The 16,723-nt window shown below is 40.7% G+C and overlaps 1 protein-coding gene across 1 annotated transcript in view; it reads left to right on the top strand.

The window, feature by feature from the left end:
• Window positions 1-16,723, top strand: part of ASTN2 (astrotactin 2) — a 377,384-nt gene extending 360,661 nt beyond the window's left edge. The window contains exon 22 of the mRNA XM_072124956.1: window positions 15,840-16,723. Coding sequence (XP_071981057.1) covers window positions 15,840-16,077 — 238 coding nt within the window. The 3' untranslated portion in view covers window positions 16,078-16,723. The remainder of the gene's footprint in view (window positions 1-15,839) is intronic.

The following is a 16,723-nucleotide window of genomic DNA, read 5'->3' on the forward strand; positions in this document are numbered from 1 at the left end:
GGATCTCTGCCCGCACTGTTATGTAAAGATGTGAGGGAAGAAAACCCAGCGCCAGAGGGTAGGTATGTAAGTTTATTTTTTTTATACACTCGTGTATAAGCCGAGTTAGGTTTTCTGCACATGTTTTGCTCATACACAAATATATATGGTAAATAATTGCATTTTATTTACACGTCATCTGTGGGACACAACCTGTTCAGACTGCACTGAATAATGTGATAATTTATTGGGAGAGTCAGAGCGCTAGTTACTGTTTTATGACACAGCAGATAATACTGTGTATAGAGAGTACTTAGTGCTCGCCTTACACCCTTACCACGACTGTGCCATAATACTACTACAGCTCATCAGTAAAGATGTTTTAGTTCTTGTCCAGCCAAAAGAAAGATAATCACTATCCCTTCATAAAGCACATATTTATATATGAGCTCCTTTCCTATTAGTACTTAAACCAGTACTTACTACTATACCTAAGGTAACTTAATATTCATTAAGAAGTTGTACTAAGCACTGCCCATGTAAAGGATATTAACACTTGTGCTGTAAGGTCTTTGCTATAGTTTGTCTTCTAATTCCCCCTCATTTACAATTGTGTTGTTTAATGCCCTTTAAGCTCATGTTTTACTTTTATACATAGGCAGAATTATGTTAGTGTTACTACTGCATGCAAAAGGAAGTTACAGTATTTTGTGAAACACTAAAATCTCTCACCCAGTACAGTTCTATTATTTAAGATAGCGGTTTAAGGGATTTCCGAAATAAAAATTTCACCATCACAAAACATTGAATCGCACAGTGCACGGAGTGAGAATTAACACATTACCACATGACAAGACGCTCCACATGAGTCACAATGGAAAAGCTACGGTAATTACGCCATTTGAGGACAGTGATCATGTTGTCATGCTTTGGGGCCAGCCATGAAGGCTCAGATTAGGTGATACAGCTTAGATTTATTAGATTCCCTTTGTTTAACACATGTGCTAATTGGAATGTTTCATTCCCATGATAACCCTCTCTCATGAAGCCACATAATAAATAGTTCAGCTCCTTTATTCAGACCATCGTAAAGACATGTAAAGCTTTCATCTTCAGCTTCTATTACCACTTATTCTTATTAATATATCCCTGGTTTATAAATGCTAATAAACTATTGACAGAATATAGCAGCATAGAAATGGAAAATTATATTAACAGAGTTTTCCTATCAGATGTTTATGGCATATCTCCATTTAACTTTTTGGTCTTCTTTCACTTCATAAGTGACCTCAGACCCCCTGCCGATTGTACCGGCTCTCAAGCTGCAGACGGAAAGTCCTTGCATCAATATTGTGGTATAGTGCTAGGACTCCGATTCTGTACTAAATGTGCAGTCCGTGGGATCGGGCCAACATACGGACTCATTTCCATGGGTTGCACATAATCATGTGCAGGAGGCCTTATAAAGAATGCAACTTTTTTGGTATCATTAGTATCCAACAATGGCAGGTAACATCTTTGAACCGATGGGATGCAGGACCCATACTGTACCCTGGGATGGCTATAGGGGGTGGCAAACTGGGCATGTGCCCAGGGCCTCCTGCCCTGAAGGGGCCACTTTGCCATAATTCCTGACATCCACAGGATGTCTATCGGAGTAGAGAATAAAGTAGATATTTTGTTCCAAAACACACAACTTTCCCATGGTATAGTAGCTAAACTTCTCTTAAGATGAGCTACTAAGATGAGCCAAATGGTAACCTCGAACCCTTTTTGGAAAAAAAAGTTAAGTTATAAAAGAAAAAAATTAAAAACTAAATAATAAAAATTAAAAACACAACCAAAAATGACCCATTTCCCATAAGAAACTATATAGTGTGTTAAAAAATACAATAAATTTAAAAACCACAAAATCGTTAAGGTTACATCCATATCAACCTTAGCTAAATATATATTGCATTATTATGCACATACTGTGAAGGGCACACAATTGCAATATTAATGCTTCCTACCTACCAAAAAGTGTAAAAACTGATCAAAAAGTTGGATACACCACAAAAGAAATCTAAGCATTATCCTATCCCGCACGAAAGCATATTATTGTTTTTTTTTATTGAGAAATAAAAAAAATTTAACAGCTTTAAGAATATGGAGACACATAATCAAATGAGTTTTCCTTAAAAATGTGTTGTAGTAAAATACTAGCAAACCGGTGCATGTTTGGGATATCCTTTATCATACGAACCTACAGAATGATTTTATCTTTTTTTAATTTAATTGTGAACTGCTCGATTAAAATGAAAAACACGTGTCGGAATTTCATTTTTGTAACTGCCCTGGAGGATTTCATTTTTATCATTATACTATTTGTCAGGCACCATGGGTAATAGACCCACCGGACCACTGTGGACGATGACGTAAGCCCCTGGGAGCGTAGTCTAAGTGGCATCCGGTTTTCACCATGTCCATCCATAGGCACGACTTTGTCCATGGTGGCGGCCAAGGCTTAGTACAAAGTCGTGGTCGGGGACAGGCAGAAGGTTGTAATCAAGGTCACAACGGGAAATCAAATCAGGATAATCGCAAAGGGCTTGAAATTCAGCTTTCTCTCAGGCATGGAAGCACAAAGATCCAGCAGGGAACACAGGAAGGGGTTGGTAACTTATCAGAATTGGCAGCCGGCCTCGGAGGCGGGACACGTGTGCTGCACCACCGGAGTCAGCACTGGATCGCAGCGAGGTAAGTAAGCAAGCGGGGGGTCGGAGAGGCGGAGAGGGGCAAGGGTGTGCCAGTGACACTATTTTTTCCCCAAAATTTACCTATTCGAAAAAAACAAGTCCACGAAATACAAACCCTCATATGCCCATGTCAGATTAAAAGTAAAAAAAAACTTTGTCGGTTGAAAGTTGAGCTTGGAAAAAATAACAACAAAAGTGCAGTTTCCTGAAGGCCATTCTTAAGGCATTAAAGAAGTTGTTCATCTGGTAAAAATTATTTAAAAAAGACAATGTAAAATATAATAAAAATTCTCATACTCATCTGACCGATCCTCTTCCACCCAATGCTGTTGCTTCCAAATCTCTGCTTCCTGGTTCCTCCTGATGTACAGGAAATGACTTTTTCTGCATAAACATAAAATCTTATAATTTCACCGGTGAATTACAAATTTAGTTTGGTCACTCTGTCTTTTATTACCTAATCCAAACCCTGCCGTCACGATTAGAGAAGATTTCCTGCTTGTCCTGTACTATATTGTTAGCAGCTGTTACCTTTGTTACGGCTACTTTTCTCTGCCTTAGAATGTAAAATTACTCAACATTACATTGTCCGCTGATACGTAACTTTCCTTATTTTGATGGAAAAGCTATTTCTGAAGAATTGCTCCGTCTAAGTGCCACCGACGTCTTTCTGATCTCTTCTATAGCTAAATACAAACATTGGGGTCTGTGAAACCTGCAAAATGACTGCGTATATGTTATTCACAAAGAGAGAAAGTGTTTCCAGATGTTTGGGCTTGAATGGGCTTTTCTCTACTTTCCATGTGGCCCTCCTTTTCCTATCATAACAGTGAGCTGGAAAGAGTTACAAAGCAGTAAGTCTCCTCTTCCCAAACTCCCTAATTTCTCTGTCCTGCCATGACCGTCTCATCCATAATTTGACATGCAGTCCACTCAATGATTTCATAGGTCATTTTCTTACATTCAGGTCACACCTTTTCTTTTCTGTACATCTGACTCATTTCTTTATTTAGAATATACAGACTTCAGATTTCCTGCAGAAAAATCGAAAACGATTTGTATGTTTTTCTGCATGGTTTATATAAGATACATAGATAGAGAAATAAATATAGAAGCTTTATTTATCCCAGAGGGTTAATTATTGCACCACAGCTCAATAAAACAGACACATACGTTAAATTTCATATGGCTCCTAAAACCTTATTATATAAGTGTAATCGATGGACACAAACAAAAACAATGAGCCCTAATACTGAGCTCCCTTATAATAATAATTCCTTTATTTATATAGCCTACACAGCGCTGCACAGATCTTGCCAAATCGGTCCCTGTCCCCAATGGAGCTCACAATCTAATCAACCTACCAGTTTTTGGAGTGTGGGAGGAAACCGGAGGACCCGGAGGAAACCCACGCAAACACGGAGAGAACATACAAACTCTTTGCAGATGTTGACCCTGGGACTTGAACCCAGGTCCCCAGAAACTGTCACCTGCCATCTTATTGGGTCCACCATAAATTGTGGCCAATAACTGGGCGAAGTTCCCTTCCTATGCCAACACGTAATAAGAAAGACATGCGAATAACACAGAGGGGAGGTCAACAATCCCGTACATTGCTGTCAAAATTGCATCTATGCATGGGTTAACTCATGTGTTAACATAAACGCAATGCTGATGCAATATAGTCAGGAAAATCTCCTCTTCTCAGCTGTGAGCGCACCCCCAATCAAAGCCCACCAGGTGGAGGAGAGGCAGAACTCTGAAAGTGTGCAAGCCTTAACCCTTCCGGGGCCAGAGCAGAGATTGCGGTTTTCCAGCAGTCCAGCAATAGGGCGCAGTTTAGACTGCCGACTGAAAAGCACCAAATAGAACAGCAGAAGACCATGACCTGAATGTAATAATAAGCTTATTGTGTTTGGCAAGAAAGATCTTTTATTCCGCTTGGGTTGAGGTTGGTACTGATGGTGTTCTGTAGACTTATAGTGAATGAGCAGGGTTCTTTGCATTGCTTATACATTTTACCAATGTGCGCCTTTCTATAATTTTATAATCTAATCTATATAATATATATATATATTTTGATGCTTTTTTCCAATTTCTCTACGCTTTATTTAAACTTTATTTAAAATTACACTTCTAAAAGTCAAAAAAGGTGTTTGTCTAACAAAGTTTGTAATAAAACATGAATTGTATCTGCATTGGTGGCTTTGTTAGGAGCCTCTATTGCAGATTCCATCACATATGAAGTAGAAAGTGCTATTTTGCTCCAGCAATATGAAGCATATTATGACAGTATCTGACAGCCCCAATTATACCATAAGTCATTGGGCACCATTGTTGACTGTCAGTAGACAAAGTAGCCAGGAATGGGTTGAGGCTATAGCTAGTTCACCTACGTAGAACATGCCCTCTCTGTTGCGGCCCACTCAGCACACCTCCAAGCCCACTTGGCATAGATGTAGTTTCAGGTGAAAAAAAGTCACAATTCCTGTCCGTGCAACAGGAATTGCAACTTTTTCAAGGCTTTTACTGTCGTAGAACCTTATAAGTTATTGTCCACCTTTTGGAAAACCTTAACTTCATGCAGGCATTCTCGATGAGATCCAAAACACTGGATTTTTTACTAGCCTTCTTATTTTCTTCAGCATCGGGGTGTAGTTGTTACTGTAGAGGACCTAATGGAGGATTGTCTCCAGTGTGTCCACAAAATCCACTACTTTAATGAAAAAACTTTAAAAACGTGCATAAATTGTATAAAGAAGCTGTCATTGACGGTTTTCGGACATGTTACTTATCCTTAGTCATATTATCAAATTAGCTGTTGCTGCCATTTGGGAAAACACCGCCCACAGAAAGGGTGGGGGGAACACAATTAGGCCAGAAGAAACAGTATGGAAAGAGTCCAAATACAGAGTAAAAATTATCATATAGTCAAAATTGAAATCTGTTTTAAAAACAAGTGTCCAGAAAGTCTTACACGTTAATGTGGATCTTTTCAAGTTTCCAAAACTTTGTGGAGTGTTCAGCCTTTCTATGGCTTGGACCTTGTTGGTAGTAAGGGGGGGGGGGCATGGCTGTGGAGGCGGAGGGATGAGGGCTGCTCACTCCTCCCCTCTCCATAGCGAGGCATTATGCCTGGCCGTACGTAAGGCGAAAGATAGAGCATGCTATCAATGGCAACCAGGTGCTACATGGAAAGTCTGTACCCAGGGGCCTAACTAGGAGAGGACTTCTGAATAGGGGCCTCTTCCAGCTTAACAATATACATATTGCACTCATATATACATAAAAATACAGTCCTTCACTCATTCACACATTTATACACTCTTACAAACATATGCACACATAAGTATATACACATTACATATACACACACATACCGTACCATATACACATTACATATACACACATACAGTACCATATACAAACATACAGCATATAAGCACACATACAGTATATACACACACAATATACGTATACAGCATATACACATCACAGATTCACACACACATACAGCATTTATACATCACAGATGCACACACATATATATACACATACAGTATATATATATATACCATATACACATACATCATATACACATAATATATACACACACATATAAACAGCATATATGCATCACATATATGTTACATACATATTATGCTGTACAATGTGCAGCATAATATGTATATAATGGTGCACATCCTCCATTCTTTACTGTCGGGTTGGATGACAGGGCCCTCTGACATTGCAGGCCCTGTAGAAGCTGTTATTCCTGCTACCACTGTAGTTATGCCTCTGTCTGTTCTATGTTTTATTGAGATATAAAATAAATGTTCTGTGTTGTCTTTTTAGTTGGACTACCTTCTCAGTCAAGCTCAGTACATTGCATTACATTTACATTATCTGCCAGTCAGTATATAGTTGCAGTCCTGATTGTGGCTTGTAGCATGTCGTAGAGCAGGAGGAGGTGAGCAGTTTGCTATATAGTTTTGAGGGTAAAGATTCAGTAGTCACATACACTTATGATTTCTATGTTCGTAGGCAGTCATTTGGTCCCAGGGGTTGTCCTTTATGCGATTGACAGCTCGTGATTGCCTTGGACATAATGAGATATAGCTCTTAATTATGAGTGGACTACCCCCATGACTAGATGGCTGCTTCCGAGCATAAAAAAGCAAATATATAAATTAGTAAATGACAAGTTGACATGAAAAATTTTCCATTCAGCATCAATTCCATTAGTGCGATTGCATTTTCTGGTAAGTTCTGTTTAAACGGTTCAGCGGTTCACTGCGTTTAGATATTTAGCATAATCATAACCCCATTGATCTAATATTAAATGCCGGTCTCAGAGGGGTTGCCCAGTTTTATGGAAATGTTATTGTTTGCATAATTGAAAATGCTACAATTTTCTGAATAACACACGGATGGTTATAATACACAGCACCACATGACAATGGTCATCCGCTGGAATATGCAGTATCAATAAAACTTCCCATTTAATGACAGCAAGCAGAGATCTAGAAAATCAAGCAGAATAGAAAATATTTTGAGAAATTTTATAAATTTCTATTTCACAAACAATAACAATAATTTACTGAAACTGAAAACTCCCTTTAAGGGCTGATTCAGATGGTTGTGTGTTCGCCTGGTTCCCAGTCAAGCTAAGGGCTGGGAGGAGGAGGTGGGAGTGTGGGGGGGTAAGTGCTTTTCAACCCTCCTCACATACGATCTTGTGAAAGAAGTTTAAGGATGAGACATCAATATTTCTGACAGCATTTGTAACCATGTAATACTACGTATGATGCTGCCATCTTGGTCCATCCATTAGGCTTTGACCAAGGGCAATAGACTGTCAACCCTTGTTTTCAGGCTTCTGGGGTAGTGGACCCACTGGACAATGGCGTAACCCAACACCTGGGAATGGAATCTAAGTAGCACCCGGTTTTCACCAGAGCCCACAGCAAAGCTGGTTGGACTTGCTGCGGCGTGGTACCATCAGGTTGCTCTACAGGTGCGACTTTGTCCACGTTGGCAGCCAGGGCGTGGAAAAAGACGTTAAGCAGAATCGTAGTCGGGGACATAGCAATAGGTCAAAGCAGGCAGCAGAGGAGCGTAGTCAGGAACGGAATCGGGGGCACAACAGGATATCTCAAAACCAGCAAAGGGCATAGAACACAGCTTTCTCTAGGGCACAAGGCATGAAGATCCAACAGGGTTTGCAGGGAGAGGCAGGATTATATAGAATTCTGGGAAATGGCCAGCGCCAATTAACGGTGCGGTGGCCTATACGTTTTCTAAAGCACCCTAGGAGACTCTAACTAAAACAGTCTAAACTTACCCTAAAATCATCCCAAACAGCCCCCTCATGGTTATTTTATATACAGACCCCTCATGGTTATTTTTCATAAAGCCCCCTTCAGCCCCTATGGATTCATTAGTTAAAGCCCCCTTCCTTACATACAGCCTTATGTGGGCACCGCGCCCCAACAGATCTGGGCCCCAGCACTTGCCAAGGTACACCCAGTGCTGGCACCAGCCCTGCTTATGGGCTTAAAGAGGACCTTTCACCGCGGAAAACCCACAGAGCAAATGTGCCCCCCATAATCCTCCCCCCATACCCTTTCTCCCTAATTTATGTGCAGTAAATGGATTTAAAACCATCCGACCTCTTACCAAGTAAGAGGTCGGATCATGTATCTGTCGCGCTGGCAATTGGCGTTATTCTTTAGGGGGCGTGCCAACACACCCCCAGCACGCCCCAGCCAGCGGACACATTGGGGGTCATTTACTAAGGGCCCGATTCGCGTTTTCCCGACGTGTTACCCGAATATTTTTGATTTGCGCCAATTTCCCCGGGATTTTGGGCGCACGCGATCGGATTGTGGCTCATCGGCGCCGGCATGCACGCGACGGAAATCGGGGGCGCGGCCGAACGAAAACCCCACGGATTCGGAAAAAACGCTGCATTTAAAACAAAAAATCTGTCGCGGAGCTTGCACTTACCTTCACTCAGCCCGGCTCGGTGAACTCCAGCGCGTTCCGATGCAATTCAGCGCAGCAGCTCCACCTGGTGGACGGCGGAGGAACTACCTTAATGAATCCCGGCTGGACCCGAATCCAGCGCAGAGAACACGTCGCTGGATCGCGAATGGACCGGGTAAGTAAATCTGCCCCATTGTGGAAGAAGTCGGCAGCATTGCACCGCTGCCGGCTCTCCGTGCCATTTTAAAAAAGCCCCGCAATGAGAATAAGCCAGGTTGCGGCCACAGCTGCTGTTAGTGCGGTACGGCTGCACCGCGAAGAGCCGGCAGCAATGTGATGCTCCCGGGTTCTCATACAATGTGTCCGCTGGCAGGGGTGTGCTGGGGGTGTGTCGGCACGCCCCCTAATGAATAACGCCGACTACCAGCGCGCTGGATACACGATCCGACCTCTTACTTGGTAAGAGGTCGGATCGTTTTAAGTCCATTTACTGCACATAAATTAAAAAAAAACAGCTAGGGAGAAAGGGGCTGGGGGGAGGATTATGGGGGGGGGCACATTTGCTCTGTGGGTTTTCCGCGGTGACAGGTCCTCTTTAAGGGGCCTTATAATTTACAGTGAATACCCCCTCCTTAAATGTCCAGTATTTTCAGTGTCTTTTTTTCCCCCAATTATATTCTATGGAAGTTGACACTTATGAGCAAAGAGGTTTCACTGTATTATAATAGGCTGCAAAAAGCATATCTACAACTTCATAATTTTTCTAAATTTTCTATGAATAATGATGCTTTCTGAAGGATTTGCGGTAATATGCACATTACATCTTTTGTGATCACCTTGCCTTTACCGCCTGTGGCTTGTTTGTCACATAGATGTCTTACTTAAAGACAAATCTGTGGTATTTCTTGGATGTAAGCTGTAGGCCGAGACGCAACATCCCCTATTTTTAATTCACCACAAATCTTCAGAATTTACTGTAGAAATATAATCATTTTGTTCCATAAGAGATTCCGGCACAACATGAACATCACAAGAATATTCATTGTTATTGTCCTAATTTACGGGACAGATTTAGCTAAGAACAGCTGAAGCTGTTAAAATGAAAGGACACAAAATTATAGGAATCTGTCACCAGGAAAGATTCTTTTTATTTAGTCATCTAACAGATGTCCTTAGAAAAACAATCCAGCAGATGCTTCTAAACACGCTGAGTGGTCATGGAAGCCTCCAAGATAAGATGCCCTCTATAGGGTACTTGTACAAACACTTGGGGCATTCTTAGCATGTCATTTCCTAGACTTCCGCAGAAGTTTCCATGTGGTCCAAAAAAGAAAATTAGCATTCCAAATAGATTTCACCTATACAGGCAGTAATTGAGTTAAATTTGTATGTAAGTCGAAACTGTATATTTTATAATTGTAGCTCCAGACAATTGGATTTTCTAATTTTTTTTGTTGTCGGGGGACCAAGTATTATCAATAAAGCTTCATTACAGACACCTGACAGCTGATCATTGCAGCCTGGGACTATAGTAATATCCAGAGAGCTTCACTACAGGTTAGAGGGGGCAGATAGGTCTATCTGTAAGTCAGGTGTCCTTAAGTAGGGGACCGCCTGTACTTTTACATGCAGTTATGTGAAGTGCCATGCCTCTATCAGTTTTTAGTATCTGATCTTTAACTGGTTACCATCCACCACAAGCAGTGTTGAATTGAAAACATTTCAATACACAATAGGAGGATGGTTTTGACCAAAATTGACCCTCTGACCCTGTCTGTCCTAACTTCTGATTTTTTTCTGACCATCCATCAGTATCGCATGGCAATGTCTCTGTCCCCACTGGGCCAACTGCTACCCTCAACAGGACCATCGCAAGTGGAAATGGCCTTGCAAACTCTTCGCAGTGAAGATCCGATACCTGTATAGGGTTGAAAGGGTAAAACCTAGAAAGCTCAAGGATAATGTCATTAGTGATGGCCCAAATTTAAACCAGTAGGATAGCATGGGGGGGGCTCACATTGGCTACTGGTTGTTGGTGAAAAGTCATTGGGAAAAGTTTGAACACCTAGGTAGGCAGTTAAAGCTCATAATAAAATTGTAATATTACTGTTTAAGTGATGGTACATAGTCAAACCAGCAGAATAACATGGTGGGTTCACATCACTGATGTTTATGGAAATCATGAGGTCCTACATAAGCAGAAGAAAAGCTCAAGTAGCACAAGCTGGCCTGCCAGGGTTCGGTAACTCAGACCATAAATTCTGCTTTGAAATATGTTAATGCTTTTTGAAATATGATTTATTTTACATATTATTATTTTTTACTTTTATTATTTTGACTCAACATTAGGAAAGATGACCAATATGTAGCTGGAAATCAAAATTCAGTTGGAATTACTGTACTGGTAGAATTACTGTGGAATTAATGTATTTCACCTAGCGACTAAGTGTTTGATTTACAGTAAATTGCAACATGTGGCAATTAGTAGACAGTTTAGTAACAATAGTTATAGTACCGTATTTTTTGGATGATAAGGCACACTGGATTATAAGGCGCATTATGAATAAAGGCCAGCTATGGCGTCTAGGCGCATATGTGAGGCGCACCGGATTATAAGGCGCTGGCAGTTTCCTGGTGGCTGCTTGGGTCCGGGGGCATGGTTTGGATGCCGAGCGGAGAGGTCGCATAGAGAGCCTGCTCCGCCACCAGCTCTGGTAAAGCGACTCTCCACAGCAGTGACCCGGCGACTATCAGCACCCTGAGTGCATACCCACGTGAGCTACACCCCGAATAGCCGCAGATCGTATTCGGCACATCCTCTCCAAGGGTCCATGCACGTGGCCGATTAAGTCCCGTGGTTTGCGCTACGGCGCCTGTTTTTCGCGCCCCGTGTGGACTTCAGTTCCCACTGGAGATTTGCTGTGAAAGGGCCATCTCCAGTAGCAGGGACCCATGTAAGTAGAGTCCGCTGCCCTCCACCGCCTTACCTCTTCCAGTCACTGCCGAGTCCCCCTCTGGTACTTCCGGCCATGCAGGGCCACGGCTCTGGTCTCTTCATGCTACTGCCCTGCTCCGCTGCACGGAGGGGCACGATGTTGTTATCGCAGTGCCAGGGCACCGGTGTGGGGTATTGTGCCCATCTACAGTGTGTGCAGGGTGTTGGCAGGATATTGCTGAGCTCTTGCCGTTTCATATATAAGGCGCACCGGACTATAAGGCGCATTTTTGAATGCCAAAAAATACGGTAAGTAGTAATGGATACAGAAAATATCAAAAAAGGATCCATTCTCCTAGTGGTATTTTAATGGGTTTTTGGTGCTTCTGAGTCATATAATGACATTAAGTCATTCCTAGATAGACTTGTTGAATATCTGGGCTGTTTGTAGTATAGTATGTGTAATGAATACTTATACTGCTTTACCCTAAGTGATCATTGATATTAATGGCACTAAGCCTCTGTCATTGAGATAATAAGTTTGTAATATGATGGTATTGATTATTGTAACTGTGACTGTGTAAACTACTTGTTTTTCATATGCTTTCTTTTTTGGACCATAAGACTCACCTTACTATAAGACAAAACCAAGATTAAGTCATCCAGAAAAAGCTAAAATTTAATAAATTTTGGTAGGTTACAGACAAGCACAGAATTCACAGCTCTGCTACATCCATTCACTCACATACAAACAGCCCTGTTATATCCATTCATTCACTCACTCACACATAACTCTGCTAAATCCTTCACTCACACACACCTCTTGCTACATTGACTTACTCAGGTTTGCTGCATACATTCACTCACATTCAGCACTTGTACATCCAATCACACACTGTGCACTGCTACATCCATTCATATATTCACACACATAACTCTTCTTCATACCCAGTTCCAGCTTCCCAACTTCTCTGGCCCCATCCCCTGGCTCCGTGCTGACCCATTACTGGCAGTGTGAAAGGTTTTAAGGGCCTTGCAGTAATGCAAGATGCGTGTGATCAATCCCATGCTTCTGATATCACTCTACGTCCTGCAGTGATACTCATGTCAGGAAGGCAGCGGTGGGGGGCAGCACAAAGGCTCAGCTCTCTTAGAGATTGTCAGCGCTTCACCCGATCTCCAGGAGTGGGGTCAGGGGGGTCTGGTGGTCAATCCTCCTGATCTTCGGACCATAGGAGGAAGGCAATTTTTAGTAAAACTTTTTAGTAAGACTGAATTTTGAAAACATGTTGATGCATCATTTGTGACTCAAAACATTCCAAGGTTGCAGAAGTCCTTTACAATGTCCCACAGAAGTTTATTAAAACCTGAAGCCACTGCATTTTGAAAGTCCACTGAATTGATACTTATTAGTAATACCTTGTGTCCTGGTTCGGAAAACCTGGATTCATAACAATGGACATGTATATGGTTCTCATTCTTCTATATACAACCCTGCTTGACAGCATAATCAATATATTGTAATTGTATTTATTTATGGGGTATACAGATCTTGATTTCCCTGAGGAGAATGCCTTTATACGGTGGCAATGGTAGAGTAAGAAACTGATCCAAAGAACTGGTATTTAGTGAAAGGTATTAACCCAAACAAAGAATGCACTTGTGTTAACCCCTACGGGACACAGCATCTTTTGGCCTAAAGGACGCGGCCCCATTTTTCAAATCTGGCCTGTGTCACTATAAGTGGTTATAGCTTTGGAACGCTGTGAGATATCCAGGGGATTTTGAGATTGTTTTCTCGTGACACATTGTACTTCAAATTAGTTAAAAAATTTGGATGAAATCTTTTGCGTTTAGTTATGAAAAAAAACAAAATTTGGCAAAAATGTTGAAAAATTCTTTATTTTCAACGTTCTAAATTCTCTACTTTTGATTCAGAAAGTCATAGCACCCAAATAAATTCATAACTTACATTTCCCAAATGTCTGCTTTATGTTGGCATGGTTTTTTCAGATTCCACATATTTTACTAGAATGTTATGAAGCTCAGAATTTGGGAGCCATTTTTCACATTTTTTGTAAAATCGCCAAAACCTGTATTTAGATGGACCTGCTCAACTTCTAATTGTCACTGAGAGGCCTAAATAATAGCGAGACTCGTAAATTACCCCATTGTGGAAACTACACCCCTCAACGTATGAAAAACCACTTTTAAGAAGTTTGTTAACCCTTTACGTGTTTTATAGGGGTTAAAACAAAATGGAGGTGGAGTCTGCAAATTGTAATATTTTTTCACAATACACTCATTTTGGGTGGAAAATTAAACATTTGTAATGGATAAAATGAAAAAAGGCTCCACAAAGTTTGATACGCAATTTCTCCCGAGTACACCGATACCCTACATGTGGTGGTAACCTGCTGTATGGGCGCACGGCCGGGCATAGAAGGGAAGGAGGCGCCATCCGGAGCAGATTTGCTGTCACATTGTACAGGCTATAATTTTTTTCTTTTTTTTAATGAGGACCTATAGGGGCTTATTTCTTTTGCCACATGAGATGCACTTTTCTAATACATAATTTTGGGGCATCTATAGCTAATTGGTGAGATTTAATTAACTCTTTGTTGGTGGAGGAAATGAAAATCATCAATTTTTAGGAAAATTTTTATGTGTTTTTTTTTTTGGCCGTTAACCATACCATGAAAATAGTATATTATTTTTATTCTTTGGGTCGCCACATTTATGAAAATACTTCATTTATATATATTTTTTTATTTTTTCCCATTTTTACTGAATAAAAAGTAATTTGGCAAAATTGTTGTTAATTTTAGCATCACCGACTTACATATGCATAACTTTTTTATTTTTCACCTCAAAAATCTGTTTAAGGGCTTATTTTTTGCAAGAATGATAGCTCTTTTTAGTGGTCTTATTTTAGATTGCGTAACTTTTTAAAATCACTTTTTTAGAGCATTTTTAAAGGGCATTAATAAAAAATCATCTTTATCAGAGAGAGTTTTTTTAGGTTGTTTTTTACGGGGTTCACTTTGCGGATCTAATAACGATTCTGTTTTATTATACAGATTGTTACGGACGCAGGGATACCAAATATGTGGGGGTTTTGTGTATTTTATTCAATTGTACTGAATAAAAACTAATTTGGAGAAAATCTTATTCATTTTAGCATCACCATCTTTTTATATGCATAACTTTTTTATTTTTTGGCAGATAAATCTTGTTAGGGGCTTATTTTTTGCGAGAACAGTTGTTCTTTTTAGTGGGCTTATTTTGGAGTGCATAACATTTTTTAAATCACTTTTTAGAGCATTTTTTATAGGGTATTAATTAAAAATTATCTTTTTTCGGAACGTTTTTTGCGTTTTTTTCCTCCGGCGTTTACCGTGCGGGTCCAGTAACAATTCTGTTTTATTATGCAGATTGTTACGGACGCGGCAATACCAAATATGCGGGGTTTTTTTGTGTTTTTATGTTTTTTATACTTTATTAAGTTTTTTTATGGGAAAGTGACATTTTAGGGGCTTATATTTTTATGTATTAATTTTTTATTTATTATAATGTGTAGTGTTAACTGTTTTTGCATATTTTTACTTATACATACTTGAACTTAAACCAGTGATGCTCTGATCACTGGTTTAAGTTCAATACACTGCTCTACAATACTATTTTATTGTAGAGCAGTGTAAACTGTCTGAGCAAGCTTGCGCATGCTCAGACAGTTTACAGCCAGACCCGGAAGGGGTCTGGCTGCCATGGAGACCGGGCAGCTCCGGGGCACATGCCAGTCCTCGGAGCTGCCCGGCAGAGGATCGGATCCCCCGGTAAGCGGCACGGGGGATCCGATCCACAGCGCTTACACCCTTACACGCCGCGGTCATGTTTGACCGCGGCGTGTAAGGGGTTAACACCCGCGATCGGAGCCGGCTCCGATCGCGGGTGTTAGCGCAGGCTGTCAGCTGTACTAGACAGCTGACAGCCGCTGCTTCTGGTACCGGCTCCGTTCGTGAGCCGGTGCCAGAAGCAGGACGTTATAGAACGTCCCCGTGCGCTAAGCATCTAGCCCCGGGGACGTACTATAACGTCCTGGTGCGCCTAGGGGTTAAATCCATACTTAAGTTGTAATTTAGCCCTTTATGTTTTGCTAATCCAATTAATTTTGTAACTTTTGATCATTTTCTTCTTAGGAAAGCCCACTTGGTTCTTAGAAGACTGGAAAAAGTAAGCAGCCATTGCTCTGGACTCCTACGGAGTGCACACATCCAACGCCGGATAGACAACATTCCTTATCTAATCTGTCACAGTGAAGACCTTCGAACATCAGGTTTTGTTTTGTATAGCATTTTAAGGGACAGCAAATTCACATGTGAAGAGAAAATGGTATCCATGCCTCGGAATACGTATGGAGATTCTAAAGGGCGATGAACACGAAGGAGGAGGAACTCCATTCTCTTTGAAAGAGAATTGATGGTCATGCCAGCGTTATGTCATGAAAGCAGCCAAGAAACCGATCATAGCAACTGTTATAAACTAAGGACAGATACGGTGCTATGAAAACACATATCCATTTTAAAAAACTTTCCTAGGGAGAGAAAACTTTTTTTTAAGACATTTCTTTTGTTGAATCCCCAAGAAGAGTACCAGCAAGGCACTGCTCTACAACTTACTCCTTGGATGGAGTTATCTCAAAGTTAACGTTTTCAGTTTCCCTTTTGGTTTTCCAATTAATGTGGAAATGATGCAGGGAATTTTATATTTTTCTTGCTTTTATAGATCTCTTAACCTGCTCATTTTTGTGCGTATTGTCCAACAACCTGTATGCATTAAACATCTTACTTCAGTACATACTATGTGTACACTGACTGTCGCAGTGCTCATATAACTGTAGTCACTCCATTGTGTTTAGTGTTTCAGACATCACAGAAATTAAGGTGATGGACTAATAAAGTATTGGATAACAAGAGGATGCAAAATGCAAAGCAGGGTAGGCAAATAAGCTGATCTCCGAAAAATGCAAAAACATTGTTAAAAGAAAAAAACTTTATCAAATGAATAAAGAATAAAACAGAAA

The sequence above is a fragment of the Engystomops pustulosus genome, chromosome 9 (assembly GCF_040894005.1).
Source record: "Engystomops pustulosus chromosome 9, aEngPut4.maternal, whole genome shotgun sequence".
Taxonomy (NCBI): domain Eukaryota; kingdom Metazoa; phylum Chordata; class Amphibia; order Anura; family Leptodactylidae; genus Engystomops; species Engystomops pustulosus.